The sequence below is a fragment of the Lissotriton helveticus genome, chromosome 1_1, assembly GCF_964261635.1.
Source record: "Lissotriton helveticus chromosome 1_1, aLisHel1.1, whole genome shotgun sequence".
In the NCBI taxonomy this organism is placed as follows: domain Eukaryota; kingdom Metazoa; phylum Chordata; class Amphibia; order Caudata; family Salamandridae; genus Lissotriton; species Lissotriton helveticus.
Window position 1 is genome coordinate 1,052,936,297 of NC_136057.1, and position 22,897 is coordinate 1,052,959,193.

At 45.2% G+C, this 22,897-nt stretch overlaps 2 protein-coding genes across 8 annotated transcripts in view; one reads left to right on the forward strand and one right to left on the reverse strand.

The window, feature by feature from the left end:
• The window catches only part of SHANK3 (SH3 and multiple ankyrin repeat domains 3), a 2,381,185-nt gene that overhangs the window by 2,230,316 nt on the left and 127,972 nt on the right, over positions 1-22,897 (forward strand). The gene's annotated exons all lie outside the window — the stretch shown is intronic.
• LOC144820423 (uncharacterized) overlaps positions 1-22,897 on the reverse strand; it is an 858,373-nt gene that overhangs the window by 392,166 nt on the left and 443,310 nt on the right. For all 7 annotated transcript variants that reach the window (XR_013607811.1, XR_013607785.1, XM_078677936.1 and 4 more), the window contains exon 4: positions 7,594-7,711. Coding sequence is in view for 5 of the 7 variants with exons in the window: in XM_078677936.1 (XP_078534062.1) it covers positions 7,594-7,711 (118 nt within the window). In the remaining 2 variants the exon portion in view is untranslated. The remainder of the gene's footprint in view (positions 1-7,593; positions 7,712-22,897) is intronic.

Sequence of the window (22,897 nt, forward strand, 5' to 3'; positions counted from 1 at the left end):
CATCAGCAAAAGAAACAATTGATGAACGGAATGCTAGACAATGCAAACATTCACCCGAGTCACAAGGATCTGGGTTAAATCCATCATTCTTTTGCTCACCACACCACCCAAGTTTGGACCCAGCCATATGCAAATCTTTACCCTGTTCCTTGTGGGAACAGTCCAGCCCGAACTGCCAAGCCAGGTCCTCCCTGGACCGGAAACAAGCATCCTGGGACCGGTTTCAGGGCATCACCCTTCATCAGCCAGGCTAGCTTGAATCCAGTGGTGTAGTGAGCACTGGACCCACGTCTGGGCATACCCTTCCCACTTAGAGCGATATATGCAAAAAAAACAATTGATGGGTGGAATGCTAAACAATGCAAACATTCACCACCCCCGTCACAAGGATCTGGGTTAAACCCATCATTCTTTTGCTCACCACACCACCCCAGTTTGGACCCAGCCATATGCAAATCAGTCTTGAACCTGTTCCTTGTGGGAACAGTCCAGCCCAAACTGCCAAGCTAGGTCCTCCCTGGACCAGAAACAAGCTTCCTGGGACCGGTTTCAGGGCATCACCCTTCATCAGCCAGGCTAGCTTGAACCCAGTGGTGTAGTGAGCAAGGGACCCACGTCTGGGTATACCCTTCCCACTTAGGGCAACATATGCAAAAGAAACAATTGATGGACGGAATGCAGGACATTGCAAAATTCACCCCGTCGCAAGGATATGGGTTAAACCCATCATTCTTTTGCTCACCACACCACCCTAGTTTGGACCCAGCCATATGCAAATCAGTCTTGACCCTGTTCCTTGTGGGAACAGTTCAGCCCGAACTGCCAAGCCAGGTCCTCCCTGGACCGGAAACAAGCATCCTGGGACCGGTTTCAGGGCATCACCCTTTATCAGCCAGGCTACCTTGAATCCAGTGGTGTAGTGAGCACTGGCCTTACGTCTGGGCATACCCTTCCCACTTAGGGTGCTATATGCAAAAGAAACAATTGATGGACGGAATGTTGGACAATGCAAACATTCATCCACCGTCACAAGGATCTGGGTAAATCCATCATTCTTTTGCTCACCACACCACCCCAGTTTGGACCCAGCCATATGCAAATCAGTCTTGAACCTGTTCCTTGTGGGAACAGTCCAGCCCAAACTGCCAAGCTAGGTCCTCCCTGGACCGGAAACAAGCTTCCTGGGACCGGTTTCAGGGCATCACCCTTCATCAGCCAGGCTAGCTTGAACCCAGTGGTGTAGTGAGCAAGGGACCCACGTCTGGGTATACCCTTCCCACTTAGGGCAACATATGCAAAAGAAACAATTGATGGACGGAATGCAGAACATTGCAAAATTCACCCCGTCGCAAGGATATGGGTTAAATCCATCATTCTTTTGCTCACCACACCACCCCAGTTTGGACCCAGCCATATGCAAATCAGTCTTGACCCTGTTCCTTGTGGGAACAGTTCAGCCCGAACTGCCAAGCCAGGTCCTCCCTGGACCGGAAACAAGCATCCTGGGACCGGTTTCAGGGCATCACCCTTTATCAGCCAGGCTAGCTTGAATCCAGTGGTGTAGTGAGCACTGGCCTTACGTCTGGGCATACCCTTCCCACTTAGGGTGCTATATGCAAAAGAAACAATTGATGGACGGAATGTTGGACAATGCAAACATTCACCCCCCGTCACAAGGATCTGGGTAAATCCATCATTCTTTTGATCACCACGCCACCCCAGTTTGGACCCAGTCATATGCAAATCAGTCTTGACCTTGTTCCTTGTGGGAACAGTCCAGCCCAAACTGTCAAGCAAGGTCCTCCCTGGATCAAAAATAAGCATCCTGGGACCGGTTTCAGGGCATCGCCCTTCATCAGCCAGGCTAGCTTGAATCCAATGGTGTAGTCAGCACGGGATCCAAGTCTGGGCATACCCTTCCCACTTAGTTCATACTTCCTCTCGGTTTTAACGGCGCTCAAACGTTTTCTCCAGTTTCCTTACACATACCTTCATCATCCATATCTACTCTTCTCTGTCTCTCTTCAACACATAATAATACCACCCCAAGATCTGCCAATGTCTCCAAATACATCATCTGTGTTTGTGCTCTCTTTTTTCCAAAGTAGGCCTCTATATGAGCTCACAAGCACCTCCCAACCCTCCAACAGAACTTCCTTTGCTCATTTTCACAGTGTTATACTAAACATTGGTCATCAACATCACCTCCTTAGTCATCTTTGTCTCACTAATCGTGGTCATTGTCTCACTAGTGCTTGATATCTACATCCATCACACATCTTCAGTTTACTACTTCTATATCAAGCTCCAGCAGATATAAATCATTTTACAAATCATCCTTGTGTCTGTATCAGACATCTTCATTAAACAAATCCCCCTACCCATGTTTCCATCAGACACTGTAATCAACTCACTAATTTCTGCTGTTTCTAGCAAACATCTTTATTAGCTGACAAGTATTTTTCTCCAACAGACCTCATCAGCTCAGTCCTCGCTGCTGTCACACTTCTTCATAATTTCACAAAGACTTATTTTAACTCCCTTTCATATCTTCATAAGCTGGTGCACCCTATATCTCCTTCAGACATCTTCATAACACCACCAACCTTTGCTGTCTCCTCCTGGCATCTTCATTAGTTCAGCGGTCCTCTCTATGTCTTCAGAAGTCATCATCATCAACATTCTAGTGGCTCGTTCTTTGACAAACTTCTATATCATGTCACGTTATTATGAATTTGCTTTTACATAGCGCACAATCTGCCATTAATGTCACATTTCAACACTTTACAAGCATCTCCTTTGCATACTTGGATCTGTTTCAATTTTTGTATATGTGCGTATTCTCTCCATGTCTTCAGCAGACCTCTTCATCAGCCGAATAGTTCTTGCTCTTTTTAGGATCAGCACTCCATGTCTCCAAAGGACATTAAAACCAGTTTAATAGCCCAAGCTGTGCTCCTACAGACTCCTTCATCTCTTTGATCCTACTTATGCCTCCAGCAGATATCTTTTTCAGCTCTTTATTCTTTTCTAAGACCCCCCAAAAACATCTTCCTCAGCTTGCTAGCCAATCCTGTATTCTAATCATACATATGTATCCCTTCAGTAGTCATGAATCTGAATCAGTGACATTTTGCATGCCTAGCACCCCTATCCTACATGGAGACATCTTTATTATTTAATTAGCAATCAATGTATCACTTGTCTTCTGTGTTCCCTGCAGACAGTATCAGTTGCACAGTTTTGAATGCCACCAGCAGAAATTATATGGTCCCTAGTCTTCTCCTTGTGGTCAGGCTCACTAATCTATTTCAAGTGTCCCGCAGACATAAACAGCTCACTGGTCCTCCTCTTATTTAAATCAGACATTTTCATAACTTCACTAAGTCTTCATGTGTTTCCAGTGGATACGAGTGCCAGACCCGTTTGAGGCCCCAAGATATGAAGCTTAATTTGCCTCTCAAATGTGGATGTTGAGGTTGCTTGCCTCTGATGTCCTCGGATCTGCTGTATTGCGGCTCGGCAAGTTAGGCCAATTACAACCCTTTCCGCATTTAACTCTCAGTGGTAGCAGAGGTGAGCAGTCACAGGCTTCTCATGGAGGTAGCTGGGGTTCTCAGAGCTCAATACAATACTGCACGCTACTAATAACGGAAACAATTTTGTCTCCTTGCGCTCTATTAGGCTGGCGGCTTCCCTGTTCTCTCACGGTCCCCTGCCTTTCTACCCAGTTCTGGGTGCCCAACCTTCTGTTTTTTAGGTAATAGTAATAGCATGAATGTAACACAGATGCAGATTGAATCACCCCCTAATAGAATGTGCACTCAGTCTTGGTTATTGTGGTATCACTCTTGAGTGGAATCAGTCCTGATAGGTCGGTCTCTCTGAATGTGGCATCTAGCTCATACTCACACTCTGACTGAGTGGTGGCTCATCTGCCAGCAGTTTCTTGTGTCTCCGACCTCAGGTGTGGGTCTACATGCAGCATGGCACCCACTCTGGTTCCTTTACAGGGGGTGACAGTTCTGAATAGTACATTCCCAACTGGACCAATGGAATGTGTCCTGGACCATGGGGCCTTAAGGACAGACCGCAACTATGGCTGGCAGCTCCTCGACAGAGCCCGACTGGGCCTGCCAACGCTTGGAAGGTGCAGCACACTCACAAACTAGACATACATTTGGTTGCTGCAGCCCCGTAAGGGGCGAACACAACCTCAGCAGTTACAGTGTTCGCAGGGGTTGACAGATGCTTAAGTAGATGCGCCACACACAGGTTGATCACCGCTTGAACAGATGCGGCCATGAGGTATCAATAAACAGAGGGCCCCTAAAAAACAGATAGGTAGCGAGGAACCAGGGGAAATAACATTAGGAAAGGAAAAACAACCTCAAAATGCTCCCTTAAGTTTTTTGATGGGTATACTAATTATTCGTACATACTACTGAATTAATGATAGAGCCAAAGACATACATGATGCTTACATAACTAATTTTTTTATTTTCAGAGTTGTAGTTATCATCAAACACATTTTTTGTATTTGTATTTGTATCTGGGTTTTATATCGCGCCAAATCACCGACAGGTCTAAAGGCGCTTCTGACCAAGTACAGCAACAAGGAAAGGGTGAATGAGATGCAGATTGCCGGCCTATCTTGCAGGGATGTAAATGCGTCCCTGAAAAGCAATGTCTTCAGGGATTTCCTAAAGCGGAGAAGATTAGATTCTCTACGAAGCACCTCCGGTAGCTTATTCCAAATGGTGGGGGCTTGGACTGAAAAGGATCTGCCCCCTTTAGTCGCCATTTTAAAGCGTGGACATGATAGCAGAAGGGAGTTGGAGGATCGTAGAGCTCGCTTGGGTTTATACACTTCGAGCCTCTCTTTTATATAGGCCGGCGCTTGCCCATAAATTGCTTTATGGGCAATGCACAGGCTCTTAAATTCAACCCGTTGCTTTATAGGGAGCCAGTGTAGCCTATAAAGTAGAGGGGAAGCATGGGTCCGTCTAGGTGATCCAAAGATTAGCCGTGCTGCGTCGTTCAGGATGACTTGTAGACGATTGATTAGGTTTTTTGGAAGACCTAGGTATAATGCATTCCCGTAGTCGATTCTGGAGACTATTGTAGCTGAAACAATGGTTCGAAGCATGTTCGTGGAAAGCAGGGGGACTAGCTTTCGCAGCTGCCTAATCAGGTTGGTGCATGATCCGACCACAGCGGATACTTGGTTGGTCATCGAAAGCTCCTGGTCGATTTTAACACCGAGGCTCTTTACACTGGGGCATGGCTTTGGGGTGGGTCCAAGTTCTTGGGGCCAAAACAGATCATTCCAGGGAGAGGCAGAGGTTGAGACTACTAGGACCTCTGTTTTATCCGGGTTGATTTTTAATAGATTAGATGTCATCCAGTTTACTATAAACCACAATGTCTTTTGGGCCATGGACTGAGCCGATGTTGTATTTTCGATACTCAGCAGCAGCTGGGTATCGTCGGCGTAGTTGAAGACTTTACAGCCCATGTTTGCCAGAGAGTCTATCAGTGGCTGCAGGTATAAGTTGAATAGGAGTGGCGAGAGTGCGGACCCTTGCGGGACTCCACATTCCAGGACGCCAACGTCAGATACACGATCTGCTAGTTGGATCCTCTGCGTCCTCCCCAATAGAAAAGACGTAAGCCATTGGAGAGCTTGTTCTTTTATCCCGGACATAACTAGTCTGTCCAGGAGCAGTGCATGGCTGACAGTATCAAACGCCGCTGAAAGATCTAAAAGTATCAGGGCGCTTGGTTTTTTACTGTCAGCCATGCATCTAAGTTCTTTTTCATAAAGTATCAAAGCAACGTATTATAACAATTAATAGCAAAATAGTTGAGAAAAAAGACAGTCCTCACCTACCCAAAAGCCTCTCATACGTCATACACTTCACACTCTTCCATACCACAACAAAAATGTAGGGGTACCATTGTCTCCATATGTTGATGGGCACTTATTCATGCAGTATCATGTATGTGTGATACTATTCAGCATTACAGTTTATGCATAATCATAAGAGAAACAATGCATGAAATATGTATAACAAAAATGACTTTCAAATGTATTTTTGTTCCTTCTAGCTAACACATAGTGTGCTCTAACTAGCACATAGTGCGCCAACATGCGTTTCACCATGGATACGGTAACACCTTCTTCAGGGTAAACGAAAGATTAAAACCAGAGACAGGTAGGGAGGAATTCCAAATATGGCTCTAAAAAAATAATAAACCAATTTAGACTGTTTCGTCCGAAAACGTCAGACTATATTCCATTGCATATACACCACATGGAAAAAACAGAATGAAAGTATCAGTGAGATACCAAAGAATGAGTATGGGTAGAGAAACCATACAGATCCACTGAACCCAAAGGTTGCACCCAGCAACACCCTAAGTGCAGGGTGGTAGATCGAGAACCGTATGAAATTCAATAAGTCAAGAGAGCAACAGAGTCCCCATAGATTGTCGGGCCAAGAAAAGGTGACACAAGATGCATACACCTGCAGTGGGATATGTTCAATCTGAAGTTTTACCTCCAGAAACTAGAAAAGGCTAATTAGCAGGAGGTTGGGGATGATAGGACAAAAAGGGCAGTCCAACCTGCGTCATAAAATGGATACCCTATATAGAGAAACATAGAGTTTAGACATTGACTCTGTAGTTTTTATATTTTAATGAAATAAATCTAAACCAGTTTAAAGTATCGTAAGTACAAGAGGCATATCGCAACTGCTTACCCAGAGAGCAGAGATTGTAAATGAAATGGGGTACAGAAAAGCTCAATGGGAATAAGGAGAAATCTACACCGTCAGCACTTCTTCAATGGTAACAATAACAAATTCAGAAAAATATGTTTAACAAAAGGTTATAAAGCGTATTGAGAAATAACCTGATACAGTCATCCCCACAGATGAAACGTTTCCCGCTACACAGGAGTATAACTACTTGGCTAAGTATAAAGGGCATGCCAAGGGATGTGCAGGGTAAGTAGAAGGTTTAAATCGGGGGGCCCAAATTACAGGAACATTTTTAATGCAATTGAACTGGACAGTTTTAAACGTTTTTCAGGAATGCCGTGGCCACCCACAGGCTGATCACAACTTGGGCATGGGAAGCTGTGGCCACGATTATCCAAATTCAGCTAGGACAGATGTGGCCATGGACAGGCCAATCACAATCTGAAATCACAACTCTAACCGTGCCCCAGCAATTGGCGTTGTGAAGTTAATCAGGAACCGTTATGGATAGTCTACAGGCCCTCTCACACTCCAGTCCAACAGATCGTTCTCCAGCAGTTCTCCTGGGAACCCCAGAGAACCAGGCAACTGCTGCACCCCATTCCTTCCTGGACAGCCTCCTCCTGCAGGATTGGCAAGCTCCTTCTCTCTCTCTCTCAGCAAGCAGGCAGGCTACTACGTGCTTTAGGATAGTTATAAAGCTCGTCCAGTTACCAGTAAGAGATCCAGAACTGTTGTCCCTTCACCTCTGGAAGATAGGCTGTAAGATAGACACCAGCCCTGGTACCACAGTAGTCTGCATGCTTGCTCAGGTCTGCAAACTTACCTGTAATCCTTTCTGGGTATTCCACAGTTCAATGTACGTGTGACTGTTTTCAGAAGCCACAATGTCATCACATCCTGAAATATGTGGTAGGCAAGTGTCCTCCAAAAGTTTCAACTTCCTAGGAAAAAAAAATCAAAGGCTTAAAAAAATGGGATGTGTGAAATACGCATAATTTGCTTTTACATAATTATGTGAAATTACAGCAAAATTAAGCACAATTGTGAAAAATGCAAATCTGTTGTTATGCAGTATATCCAGCTCGAAATGCTTCCTTGCATCAACTTTTGGCACGAGGATGTATTTAAAGAAAAGTACCACAAACAATAATCACTTGTGTTCTATTGTTCATGTGAGCTTGCAGTAACTTTTTTATACAAATCACTGTGAATTGTGCAATTTGCTGTACACTTTATGGGAATAGCGCATAATTACAAGAAGTGATGTAATGGCGTAGTTTCAGAAACAAACATAACATGAAATTCCTGAAATTAAGCGAATTATGCTGGCATAGTTTCCATTTTTCCTAGGTGGTGTAAAACACCTTTAAGGATAGAGAAAGGCAGCAAGGCACAAATAACTACCCCACCCAGTATGGTAACTCCTAAGTCACAACTTGTGTAATGCCCACCTCAAACGACCAGCTGCTACCTGGTCATAAATTAAATACAAGTTTTAACAGAGTGATGAGAGGCAATACAATCTTAAGTGACATTCAAATTTCAATGAGATTCAATTCACTGTTTTCCGTGTGAGCAGAAAAATTCAATGACTTTTACGATTTGCGACAAACCCAATACTAATACTTTAGTCGACACAGGATTATGAATTCTTGGAGCTGAATGAGTGGTGTTAATTGACTTGATACCAACTCAACATTCAAAGGTTACCTCTTTGGATATATGTTCAATAATTAATCCTTGAAGGATTAAATGATTAGGAATTCAACAAAGAATCAGTGAAATTACGGTGGAGCGCTGGCGTTTCCGTTTACGATTTAAATATAGTGAAAACCCATTACAGTGCCCCAAAGAGGGAAACATCCTTTACAACGCAACTTTTACCACGCAGTGCCTTTACGACGCAACTATTACAACGCATGTCATTACAACGCATAGCGCTGGGGGGCGCTCTAGGATAGGGAATAGATTTAATTTACTATCCAACACCTTCCCTACTATCCACGGGGACTGGAGTTGGAATAGTAAATTAAACTATTCACTATCCAGCACCCCTAAGCGCTATGCGTTGTAAAGGCATGCGTTGTAAAGGCATGCATGGTAAAAGCATGCGTTGTAATGTCATACATCCCCCCAAAGAAGCCCTTGTAGGGCGAAATGTGTTGGCTGTGCCTACTTGTTTGTGAAGAAAATAACATAAATAACTTTTCTGTTCACACGGAAAACAGTGAATTGAATATCATTGAAACTTGAACGTCTCTTAAGATTGTATTTCCTCTCATTTCTTTGTTAAAGTTTGTAAAACACCTTGCTGAACTAAGAGTTCAGCACTTTGAAGTAAAACTGGAGTCTGGAATCCGATAGTGAAGTCAAGATCAGCAAGTGGAGAGACCGTGGAAATAAATGGAAAGAACACAGCTTTGTTGCAATGCACTCTCCAACCAGACTGAAGCCTTTATATAGTAAAAGAAAAAGAAACAAGAAATAGCATCAAACATCACATGACAAGAAACAAAAGAATTGGGAAAAACAAGAAAGCAATCAAGGTAGGAACAACCATGTAGGAACATGTGACAAAATAAGAGCAAAAATCTGACCCGGATTAGCTGCAAAGCAGCTTTTAAAAGCAGCTGCAAAGCCATTTTCAAGTACAGGGAGCCCAGGACCACGGGGCAAGGCAAGCCAAGGTGAATGCAACTCACAACCTGCAGCTACAGCCTTCATGCATCATTTTCTGAGAAATGGGTACAGCAGAACGACAAAATGTAATGTGATCTCGAATGTCCAGGCAGCCGAGACGCCATGGCTTCAACAGCCTATCCCCCCATACACACAGACAAAGTCATAGCCTTGTCCGGCAAGACCATAAAAAAGTGACAAACCAATATCGGGTCATGGAGTAAAGAGGTAGAACACAAGAAGGCTCAAAAGCAGGATAGCCCTTCCAGTGAACGAAGAATTGTAAGCGAGCTCTTAAAATCTAGTTATAGATTTCACTAACTACATACTCTGGTTTGACATCAAAGAGAAGAAGGAGGAGAACCCCCAGGCACAAAAGGCTTCATCTGGGAGCCATGAAAAGTAGAGTGAATCTTCCAAAAGTTAGGAAGACGGAGCAAAAGGCATCAAGATTTATTTGCTTGGTTATCACAAAGCTATCAAAACAAGCACTGGCGTTGCCAATAGGTCTCGTAGTAGGAAAGTTGGAGCTATTGGTTATGTAAATGACAAAGCCCTTTATGTTTTGAAAATGAAAACAAAAATAAAAGGCATTGTTATTTGCAATTGTAATAGCTCCAACTTTCCTACTGCGAGACCTATTGGCAATGCCAGTGCTTGTTACTATTGATTGTGGTTCTTTGTAAAGCTGCTGGAGCCTTATAAATTGGAGAAAGATACAGCCTAATCTGAAGCCTCTGGTGGTGCCATATAATTGTTTGAGCAGTGCATGAATCATGCTCTGAGTTTATTGACTGCCACCGTTCACTGCGCTGTATTGGTCTCAAAATAAATGTAACTGCATTACCCTGTCTGCAGTTTAAATAAGGATCCGTGATGTCTATCTGAAATGTTCATAGTGCCAATAAACTCTTCATACAGATACATGTGCCACTAAATTCTACTGTTCTTGATCCTGGAGTCCTCAAAATATACTAAATCTATAACAAAACAGAGCCACTTACATATGTCAACTGCTTTTATAAAGAGACACAAAATGATTAATCTACCCCTTCAATCATACCTGTACACTTTTGTGCAAGGGTTGTGATCTGCAGTGATATAATTAAGACAAATCATGAACCCTTTCAGACTTTTTCATTTTTTTTAAATTGGACTCTAGTAAGTTAGTGATTTCCTTATATCAGCATTTTAGAATGATATTAAGATACAACAGTGACTCCTATGGAAAATATTATATTGTATGTTTTCTGTAGAGAAATTACATGTGAAAGCAGTAAATTAAAAATTTAGCATCCATTTTAGAACATATCAGCTCATGGTGCTTGAGGCCAGCTCACATAATCGAAATTACTATTAAAATATAAAAAACACGGCCAAATGTCATACTTTTGCCTCAATGCGTAATTATAGACCTGTCCTGTGGATTGTGTTCAGTACATCGACTGTTCAGTAATTTTTACCACTTAAAAATAGGCTCAGTTGCATAACTACTATTAATTCCTGAATATAACCGTAGGTAAAATGTACACCATTGTCTCTTATGTCACACTATTTATTATCTCATGTTTATGTGCAACGCTGCTGTCGCACTATGTTTAAAGCACATTTCCAAACCTCACACACCTCTCATACAGATCTTACTACCAGCAACACCATTTTCAATCATGCACTCCAAAGGGTGTCTTCGAACCACTGAAAACCAGAGCAGCTAAGAAACTGTCAAGGGTAAAAGTTTTTAATCTAGGTTGCAATACATTAAAAAAACTTCACAAAAGAACAGTATTATAGTAATAAGGCATATAGCTTTCTTTGTACCAGGCACCTACATGCCATTTCTACAGTGTGAGGACAGAGGGGGAAAATTAAGAGCTCAGTCTGTACAAAATAAGATACTATCTTGTCCCAAAGAGAGATGGCCTCGCGAGAAATATGCCCAGTTTCCGTTCTGGTGTGGAAACCAGAGCAGTCGTTAGCTGTGCTCCACGACATCAGTGCCAATCAGGTCATGGAAGCATCCAAGCCAATGCTAACAATCATGAAATGCAATTAGCAACTACCTTTGCTGCGTGACTTCGTCACAAGTCAGTATACGCAGCAGCTGCGGCCTTAACAGGGTACACAGCTGGAGAAAGTCGGCAGGCAGGGAAATAATGGGAACAGTTTCTAAGATAGAATTGACAGCACCCAAGTGGCAATGTAAACGAATCATTACAAAGGAAGCAAAATAAAGAGACATTCAGTTAATATGTTGGTCAATTAATATGTTGTGGAGGTACAAATATATCTAGAGAATGTGTAACGCTGGCGGTGAGCACTGCACATGCGCCAATGAGGGTAACGTCTACTGAGGGATTTCAGGGTGCTGACATCGGACCCAGGTTTCAGTCCCCTGACATAAGAGCAGCACCTTTGAAGCGAGAAGTCGAGCTCTGATGTGGCCATCTTATTGACTGCATGAGTGACTCTAAACCACAAATAACAGAGATCTTCGCATATAGCAATGTAACTTGAGCGGCATTTGAACTTATGATTAACTCCATCTGACAAAATTAAAAAAACAACCAAAACTGCATTGTACATGCTGCGAAGCTCATCGTGAGGTCCTGGCAACAGATGTAAACCAAACACAAAAGTACAACAACCTGTCCGAGATGCAGAAAGACACGCACATGTGTTTTAACCAATATAGCAGTGGGAAAAAAGACGTGGTAGCGGTTGTAAGGAACAACTTGGTTAGATTCCATCAAATATTATATTTGCATGTTTCTCTTTTCAGATATATTATTTTGATGTAATCTAACCACGTGGTTCCTTGCACCTGATACCATGTCTTTGCTGACACTGCTGTCAACAAAAGGAGACTCATAACATGGATCCCCAGAGGGAGAGGATGTGATACAGCGGTTGGAGCGGCTGACTCGGATGCTGGGGATCGATGTTAGTCTCGGCGTCGCTTCAACATCCTGTGATTCTGGGAAAATCACTTACACTCCGCCTTGCCAGCGCGATATCAATCTACGAAATTAAATTAAACAAAAAAAGCAGTTATCTCGCAGGGGTGATGCGGGCAGACAAGTAGTGTTGTGGGAGGGGCGAGGGGATGGAGAGAAGACTGCACAGGGAGATTAAGTGACGGCACTACAAATGAAGCGATAATTTAAGTTTAAAGAAAAAAGCAGCGACCTCGGAGCGGTGGGCAAGCAGTGTTGTGTGGGAGTGGGTGGGACGACAAAGGGAGATTACGTGACGGAAGGGCAAATGAAGCTGCCGAAGTTTAATGCACGAAGTAAACAAAACAGAAGTGTGGGGGTGGGTGGGACGACAAAGGGAGATTACGTGACGGAAGGGCAAATGAAGCTGCCGAAGTTTAATGCACGAAGTAAACCAAACAGAACACTTAACGAGCAGAGGAAGGCCAACAACAACAAGACGGAGGGAAGGCAGAGAAGGGGAGGGGGGAGGAGAAATGCGACACGGTGTGAAGCAGCAGGGGCCTTTGAAGTGAAGCTAAGCTTCACTTCAAAGGTGTGGGAGGAGTGCTGCTACGGCCTGGGGGAAGCTGGCTGGGGAGGGGGAGGAGAAATGCAAGTTTATGGCCCAAAAGCGCGCGCCTGTGGCCACGTGAACTTCATGAAAACCGCAGCAAAAAGCCCGTGGTTTCACGAGGATTTTGAGCACTTGAATTCTCGATCCCTCAATGCGCTTGCGCGCATTATAGGTCACGAGACCTAAAAAACAAGGACACAATCTGACTGGCAATTTTGGAGTGGGCAAGAATCTGGATGGCAGCCAAACCTTCTCTCCCAACTTAACATTTTGGACCAGTCTTCTTAATCTATTTGCTCTAGCCTTCATAGCAAGTTAGAATCTTGTAAAGTCTGGGTAATCAGTTTTCTTTCAGAAACACGTCTCTCTAGGATATCAGCAGGTAAAACAAAAGTAGACAGGAGGAAGGAAGAAGGAATGAAACCCTGGATACAATAGAATGAAGAAAACTTGGTAGCAGAGTGAATAGAGTTGTTATACAAGAACTTTGCTAAGGGTAATAATTTTGCCCAGTTGTTTTGAGTGGCATTGCAGACACACCTCAGATACTATTCAAGACTCTGGTTAACCTCTTAGTGTGTCCATTATATTGTGGATGGTAACCTTAGGACAGAGATTGATGGATACCCACAGAAGAGCAAATTGAGCACCAGAATCTAGAAATTAATTGAGACCTCCTTTCTGAGATTATAGTGTTCGGAATCCCATGCAGGCAGAATATATCAGCCAGAAATTTAATTTTTTAGTACAGTTTATTGTTATTTACTTTTTAAATTCAAAATAGGTATTTAAAATATTTATAATTACAAAATAAATATGTACTATTTTATATATTTTTAAAGTTTATTTAAATTTATAACTATTTTCAATAATCCTAATATTATTTCAGATGGGGTTTTATTTCAAGTCCATACCTCCATCATTTTCTACGAGGGTGCTACAGTACCAGTGTTGGCCATGTGTAGTGCTGGACGTACTTTTTTTTTTTTTTAGTAGTACCGTACACTTGAAGTTTGTGAATACCGAAATGTAGTAAACTTACTCAAAGGTGTAAGTTACCTTTGTGAATCGGGCCTCAGAGAAGAACTGTGATGGCAGTCACTAGAACTGATGTAACTGGAGATCTGTTGATAGTCCATGATCTGGAGAGGACTTCTTCCTGACTGTAATTTGGGGTATCTGGGCACTTCTCAAGTTTATATGCATTCTGCAACCACCAGAATCTAACAATGCTGAAATAGAGATGGCCGGGTTGGGATGGACTTGAAAAATTAAATCCACTCCAAGTGTGAACTGAACCCTCCAGGGGCATTGGAAACTGAGTGAAAGTAGAATCTTCCATCCCTTTTGGCCATCCAAAATCTACTTCAATCTCTGAAGGACTCATGACAGGAAGGTCACAAGACCCGACATGGTTTTCTTGGCAAAGAGCAGAATTTGTTGCTGAATGCCAGTAGCCAGGTCTACACCTGGTTCCATGCCTTAAATAGTCAGAACTTTATTGGTATCACAACCTACAATTACCCGTAATCTGGTCCGGGTCTTCCAATCTACTGGTGAGTGTTACCGGAAGCCATAATGTCATCACACACTGGAATATGTGGTAGGCAGGTGGCCTCAAGAAGCTGCCACTTTATGAGGAGGAAAAAGCCAAAGGTGTAAAAAATCTCCATACTGGAAGAAGACCAGGAGTCCGAAATCCAATAGTGCAATTCTACAAGAGCAAGGTGTCAGGATCAGCAATAGGCAGAAGCGAAGAAACATACAAAGGAACACAGCTTTGTAGCGATGCACACCCAACCAGACTGAAGTGTTTATATTGTAAAAGAACATGAAACGTAACTGACATCGAACATCACATACAACAGGAAGCACAAAGGATTGGGAAAGCCAGAAAAGAATCAAGGAAGAAACAGCTGTGATGGAAAAGGGAAATACATAGAAAACATAAACCAGACTAGCTGCAGAGCAGCTTTAAAAGGCAGCTTCAAACCCTCAGACAAGTGAATGCCATTTTGGAGCCGGAAAGGTGAGTGATACTCTGCGGAATACTCCCTTCCTTCAGTCAGGGCATTTGACTTTATGCCATAGAGTTCTTGGAAATGGAACCCAAGTGAGATAATGGGGTCCAACCTTTAAACACAACTGGCAGAAAGAAGATGTGTATCTGCGGTCCGAAACTGTAGAACTGGGTTAGGGTTGTTCTTCTTTACAATGTCCTTTCCAGGCTCTTCTCCAAACACACCCTTTGTATAGAGTGAGATTTCTCACAACAGGGTAGTTTCCAACCTAGAGCACTCACAATAGAAGCACAAAGAGGTGTGGGGTTTCTGCACTTCGCTGTCATCAGCCCAACTGAAGAAGTAATCAGGAATAGGCAAAAGGGCAGACCTCACCTCTACCATATACAAAATGGCAGTATTTCGGAAGACTAAATAGAAGCCCCTTGCTCATTTAACCGCGGGGTTTTAAAAACTTCAGGGCGCAGCGGGAAACACCGCCGCGCGCATGTGGTTAAAGGCCATACCAAATATGTAAGCAGCAGTGGCTCCACTCTCTTCACTTCAGTGTCTAGGTCTCCCTCTGGCTTCCAGAATTTGAGCAATACACTTCCTCTTTTGGGAACGCAACCTGCACCTCAATTTTATTCAAAGCCAGGGTTATCCTAAAATTGATCCTACTCAGACTAACTAACACACACCATACACACAGGCTACACACATCAACACATATGGGTTGTTAGCACAATGAAATGGGTGAGTACACAGAAGTGGAACGTACACTAGTGGGCCATTAGGCTTTCACCCCACTGACTCAGAAGAAATGGTCTGGTCACACTACGGATTCTCAAAACATTGTATGCTGCCACCATCGGTCTCTATGTTAAGCCCATGACAGGGAGAGTAGACTACAGTCAGTAAATGAGGGTGGCACTTAGTGCACCTTTCTAAATCACCAGACCAATTCAGAACCTACTCATGTATTGGACAAGCCTAGGCCTCTGCGCGCACACTAGATTAGTCTGACATCAGGGCCAAAACTCAAACGTAGGGATAACAGATACAGAAAGTGATACTAGATAAATGCAGTTGGATACTCAGAACAAGGAAATATGACTGTAAACCATGCAGGGGACATTCTGTATAACTAGTCCTCATTTTCTTCAGTAAATGTCATCATCTCACTGTGTATTTTATTACACTCAGTATTGTTTGGCTGTCAGTAACAGTAGCTTACTTGTCTTTTACATCTCCAGCAAACACCATGATTAGCACAAAGGGTTCTCCGTGTCTCTAGCACACTTATCCACTATTGTAATAGCCCAGTCTGTCTTCTTTACCCTATCTCTATAAATGCTCCTCATTAGATCGCAAGCCCCCCTTGTGTTTCCAGTAAGCATCTTAATCAACTCTCTTCCTTCCTTCCTATTTTTAAACAAACATCACTGTCCACTCACTAGTCTCCTCTAGATCTCTAGCAGACATCTTCATAAGATAACGTCAAAGCGGTTGGGCAACATGATCCCTGGGCCATGTTTCCTGAGCTGGCTACCAGAGCATAGATATTTATTTCAGAACCACTGATCTCCTCAAAGAGGTGTAACTGAACTTGGTTCTCATGTTTTAAGCCACCGCCCAAGATGGATTAGTTACTTACCTGTAATCCTAGTTCTCTTCCAGGGGTATCCTCATCAAAGTCATAAGCATTAGAATATTCCCGCCCATGTGCGGGACCCCGGAAACACTATATTATATGTGCCCCACATATATATATATATACTCATATATATATATATATGACATGCAATAGCAGCCAATAAAAACAGAGCTGAAATATGCTGTGTAGAATTTCCACCATACATGTAATAATAATAAGCATTAGAAACATGAGAAACAACAAAAAAGTCTGTTTAGAAATTGTTTTAATGCTCAGAAAGCAGTAGAAATTCTTATAACTCACTGGAAGCATAGAAAGCTCCCAGGCTGCATTGCAAACACACAGTCTAAAAAGACTGAAAAGCTAACCTGTAGCTGCATAGCAATAAACTGACACCGTGCCTTTAAGGCACTCATGACCCCCAGTATCCCATCATGCCTCAGGGGTGACAGTTAGGTCAGTTGTTCTTTTCGGAGACTGAAAATAAACCCAATAACAAATAGGTTAACAATATCTCCTTATTAAAGAATGTCCTTTGCCCGGGGAGGCGGGAGGGTTGCTTATGACTTTGATGAGGATACCCCTGGAAGAGAACTAGGATTACAGGTAAGTAACTAATCCTTCTCTTCCAGTGGATCCTCATCAATAGTCATAAGCATTAGAAAAGAATAGCGAGCCTCACCTCATCTCCCTGCGGGCAAAGGAGTAACAATACAGTAATAAACCATATTAAGCCTAGTAAACACTAAGCTCGTATAGGCCATAGGCTACCCAAATAGATTCCTCAAAGAGGCTTGTCCTACTTGAGTATCGGCCCTGGAATCAGACTCGAGACAGTAATGTCTCGTAAAGGTATGAACTGATTTCCAAGTCGCAGCCTTGCATATCTCCGACATTGGAATGTCGTGCAAGAAGGCTACTGTAGCGGCCTTCCCTCTAGTGGAATGCGCTTTGGGTGACTGCAACAAAGGCTTGCCTGCAAGCTGATAAGCCAATTTAATGCAAGAGACAATCCATCTCGCGATGGACCTCTTGGCCGCTGGAAAACCTGTTCGCATTGAACCATAGTTCACAAACAGTTGATCCGTTTTCCTAATCCCTTTGGTCATTTCCAAATAGAACTTGAGCACTCTCTTAAGATCTAAGGAGTGAAGTGACCGCTCGGCTGGGGTCGTAGGATTTGGAAAAAATGACGGGAGGGAAATGGACTGATTTATATGAAAATCAGAGATGACTTTAGGTAAGAAAGCAGGATGAGCCCTTAGGACTACCCTATTGTGATGAAAGATAGTGTATGGTTCTTTCGCACAGAGAGCTTGAATCTCGCTGACTCTGCGAGCAGAGGTAATCGCCACCAAAAAGGCCGCCTTCCAAGAGAGATGTTGCAAAGAGGCCTTGTGGATGGGCTCAAAAGGTGGTGACATTAACCTGGATAGCACCAGGTTTAATTCCCATGGAGGAGAAGGATTTCGCACAGGGGGATACACTTTCTTCAACCCCTGGAGGAAGTCCTTAACCACTGGAACCTGAAAGAAAGAAACCTGATCTGGTGATTTTCTGTATGCTACTATGGCTGACAAATGCACCCTAATAGAAGCGTATTTCAAACCAGCAGTAGCTAGGGAAAGGAGGTATGGCAAGATGACGTCCTCCTGTCCTTTAGTCGGGTCAAGGTGATGATCTCTACACCATATGAAAAACCGCTTCCACTTAAACGCATAGGACGCTCTCGTGGAAGGTCTCTTGGCCTCCTTTAAAATGTTCATGCACTCAGGAGGCAAGTTCAAATGCCCATATTGCAGGACCTCAGGAGCCATGCTGTTAGGTTCAATGATGGGAGGTTGGGATGCATTATCCTCCCGTTCATCTTGCTCAACAGGTCCGGCCTGCAAGGGAGTCGTCTGTGTGGACACACAGACAGATGTAGAAGGTCCGGGTACCACCACTGCCGCGGCCAATCCGGAGCTATCAGGATCATGTCCATGTTCGACCTGCAGAGCTTGGAAACTACTCTCGGAATCAGAGCCAGGAGAGGAAACGCGTAAGCGAATGTCCCTGACCAATCCATCAATAGAGCATTCCCCTGAGTCCCTGGCCGGTGGAACCTGGCGTGGCATTTGGAGTTTTCGTCGTCTGCAAACAAATCTATGGTTGGACGACCCCAGCAACGAAAAAGCTCTTCCACCACTTCGTCGTTTAGCACCCAGTCTGGCTGATCTTCGAAGTGCCTGCTGAGTGCGTCTGCTTTTACGTTCAACTCGCCTGGAAGGTGCACCGCCACTATCGTGAGGCCTCGAGAGAGGAGCCAATGCCAGATTGCCTGAGCCTCTCGAGACAGAGGGCGAGATTTTGTGCCTCCTTGTTTGTTCAGATAGAACATGGTGGTCGTGTTGTCCGTCTGAACTAGGACTGAGTTGGACTCTATTGCTGGTAAAAAAACTTTGAGAGCCAGGAATACCGCTCTGAGTTCCAGCATATTGATGTGGTATGTCTGCTCCTGCGCAGACCACAGGCCTTGAATCTGAAGCGGACCCATATGTGCTCCCCAACCTTGCAGAGAGGCATCCGTCACTATCGACTGGTTTGGAAGAGGCTGGTGAAACCGAACCCCCACCAGCAGATTCTTTCTCCGTGTCCACCATTTGATGGCGTCTTTCGTCGCTTGGGAGAGCTTGATGCGATCCTCCCAAAGACCTGTCGCCTGGTCCCATTGATCCTCCAGGGCCTGCTGTAGAGGCCGCATTCTCAGCCTGGCGTTTGGGATGAGAAAGATGCAGGATGCCATGGAACCCAGCAGGGATGCTACTTGTCGGGCTGTTGGAAGCCGAGATTCTAGCAGAATTCCACATTTCTGGTTCAGGGAAAAAAGTCTCTCCTCCGAAGGAAACGCTTTTCCCACTTTTGTGTCCAGAACGGAGTCTAGGTAGTGAATTGACTGTGTAGGCCGCTGGACTGACTTCTCCAGATTCACATGGAGACCGAGCCTGTGCAATTGGAGAAGACACAGATGTAGATCGTGTTTTACCCGCACTGGAGACGGACCTTTTAGGAGCCAGTCGTCCAAGTATGGGTATAGGAAGAGTCCCTTCTTGTGCAGAAAAGCCACCACCACTGCCATGCATTTGGTGAAGACTCGTGGTGCGGACTTGAGACCGAAGGGTAGCACTGCGTACTGATAGTGTTTGTTCCCTACGACAAACCTCAAGTACTTGCGATGTTGTTGAGCAATTGGGATGTGAAAGTACGCATCTTGCAGGTCCACCGAACACATCCAATCTCCGACTTGAAGATGTGGGCATATTTGGTGAAGAGCCAGCATGCGGAACTTTTCTCTGATGATGATCTTGTTTAGAAGTCGTAGATCGAGTATTGGTCTGAACTTGTCCTCCTGATCTTTTTTGGGGACAAGAAAGTACCTGGAGTAAACTCCCTTTCCTCTTTGAGCGAGAGGAACCACCTCTATCGCTCGCTTTTGTAGTAGGACTTTTACCTCTCTTCGGAGCAAGCTTAGTTGGTGAGGGGAAGCGCTCTTTGGAGGTATGTTCTTTGGAGGAGCAAGGAAACGTAGTTTGTATCCATTGCGCAGTATATTCAGCACCCACTGATCCTTTGTGATGCTGACCCACTCTGCCAGGTGTTGTGAAGCACTTCCTCCCACTGGAGTGGGCAACGGCGCCAGAGGAAGCCACTGCTCAGGCTTTTCCTCCTCTGGTGGTGTTAGAGGATTGTTGATGACCTCCTCTACCTCTGCCAGGTTTGCCTCGAAACTGGGGTTTCCCTTGGTTCTTATTTTGGGACCACTGAGGGGTTTGAACCCTCTGTTGAACCCCTCTCCCCCTGTTGGTCTTGAAGCGGCGCTTGAATTCTTTCTTTTTCTCCAAGCCCACCGCTTTCACCGTGTCCAGTTCCGTCTTCATTCGGGTCATTTCCTCGTCAGCATGTTCCCCGAAGAGAGCGGAACCAGAAAAGGGGAGATTGAGGATGCGATGTTGAGCATCCGGCTTCAGGCCTGTCAGGCGCAACCATGCCGATCTCCTGGCACAAACCCCATGAGAATAGGAGTGCGCCGCCAGGACAGCACCATCCGCAGCCGTGCTTATCATTTGATTTGCCACCAGACATCCTTCAGTCACGGACTCTTCAAAATCCTGCTGGTCTTCTTTAGGCAGCTTGGCTTTGAACCTTTCCATAGAGTCCCATAAGGCTCTGTCGTAGCGACTCAGAAGTGCAGCCGCACTAGAAACCTTAAGAGTCGACGCAGCCGAGTTGCAAACTTTGCGACCCCAGGAGTCTTGAGTTTTGCTGTCCTTGTCTGGTGGGACTGAAGAAGAACCGGCAACTGCGTGTGTCTTCCTCGCCGCCGCCACAATAAATGAGTCTGCTGGAGGGTCAGATCTTACAAAAACCGGGTCAGAAGAGGCCGGTTTGTATTTCTTCTGGATGCGGGCTGGCACAGCTCTGATAGCCGCCGGAGTTAGGAATACCTCCTTGACAGGATCCATAATCCCCGGGACTAATGGTAGTAGAGGACGGGTGATCGCCTTTTTGTGCAAAGTCTCAAAAATGACTGTCGTTGTAACCTGAGGAACAGACATTTCAATGTTCAGCTTCTGAGCTCCTCTTTGCAAGACATCCAGATACGTGCCAATGTCATCCACTGGGGAGGATCGGGACGTAGGACTGTCCGTCAAAGTAGGGGAGTAGTCCCTCTTGGAAGACCTGGTAGAAGAGGTAGATGAAGTAGACGGAGTTCGGCGAGGTCTACGGTGAGCACTGTGCCTCCTCTCTTTTGATCGTTTCGAACGCTCTTCTCGTCTAGGAGAGCGAGACCTGACCCGCTCCTCTGGTTCTTTTCTGGGAGATCGGGTCCTTCTGGGAGATCTGGTAGGTGTTCTCACAGGAGATTTGCGCCTGGGAGGGCTATGCTTGTCCATCTCCTCCACCAGATCCTGAAGAGGAGACCTGTGCTGCGAGCTGGCATAGTCTTGCATACGCTTTGCAGCCCCAGAATCTCTCCAATGGTCCAAAGACCTGTACCATCTAGGTGACAGTCTGACTTTATCCGCCCAAGGGTCCGTCCGACGCTCAGGTGATTTGCGTACCGGACTTTGAAGATGCAGTTGAGGAGCCAGAGGACCTTGAGGTGGAATGACGGGAAGCTGACTCCGTTACCATCACCACATCTGAACATCTCGACGTCGAGCGATCTTCCCTCGTGGTCGAGTGCTTTCGGGGAGTCGGCGGATCAAACAATCTTGTTTTTGCATGTCTATGCGAGGATGTGTGGTCTCTCTACGTCGAGCGGCGATGAGCAGCCGCCGACGGAGTTCCATGCCTCGACGTCGAACGGCGAGTACCGGCCGTCGACGGAGCCCTCTCTCTCGACGTCGAACGACGATGCCCAGTCGTCGACGGAAGTCTCGACGTCGAACGACGATGTCCTGTCGTCGACGAAGCACCCTGCCTCGACGTCAAGTGACGATGTCCAATCGTCGACGGAGGTCTTTCTCTCGACGTCGACCGGTGATGATCAGCCGTCGACGGAGTTTTCTGCCTCGACGTCGAATGTCTGTGCGACGACGGTGGAGGGGTATTGGACACCCTCGACGCCGAGAGCTGACGAGACACCGACGGAGACTGCCTCCTCGACGCCGATCGACTCTTCCCTGTTGACGGCTGAGGGGTCTTGGTCCTCGACGCCAAACGTCGCTTCTTCGACGACGGCGGAGGAGTCACACTTCTCGACGCCGGTCGACGTCTGGATGACGACGGCGGCGGAGTTCCCTTCCTCGACGTCGGACGTCGCCCGGTTGACGCCGACGGAGGGATTTCGACGATGGAACTGGATCCTTCGACGTCGTCGACGTACCTGGTCTTCTCTTCGACAGCGAGCCCGCCGTCGACGGTAGTTTAGACGATGAATGATCCACCGGTGGTTCTTTTCTCAGCGCCGAGCCCGACGCTGAGGGTGAGGGGTGTGAAGACTTCTTTCTGGAAGATGAATGAGTCTTCTTGGAGCCCTTCCTCTTGATGACCTATGAGCTAGGCCATAAATGCGAATCCTCTCCCTGTCTTTTAAAGTTCTTCCTGACAGGTGTTCACAATGAGGACAGGTGCCTGGATCATGTTCCTCAGGCAGACACAGGATACAGACGTCGTGGTTGTCTGACTTGGCCTTCTTGTTGCCACAAGAAGGGCATTTGTCAAAGAGTGAAGGCATTTTCAGGAGAAAAAGCTCACCA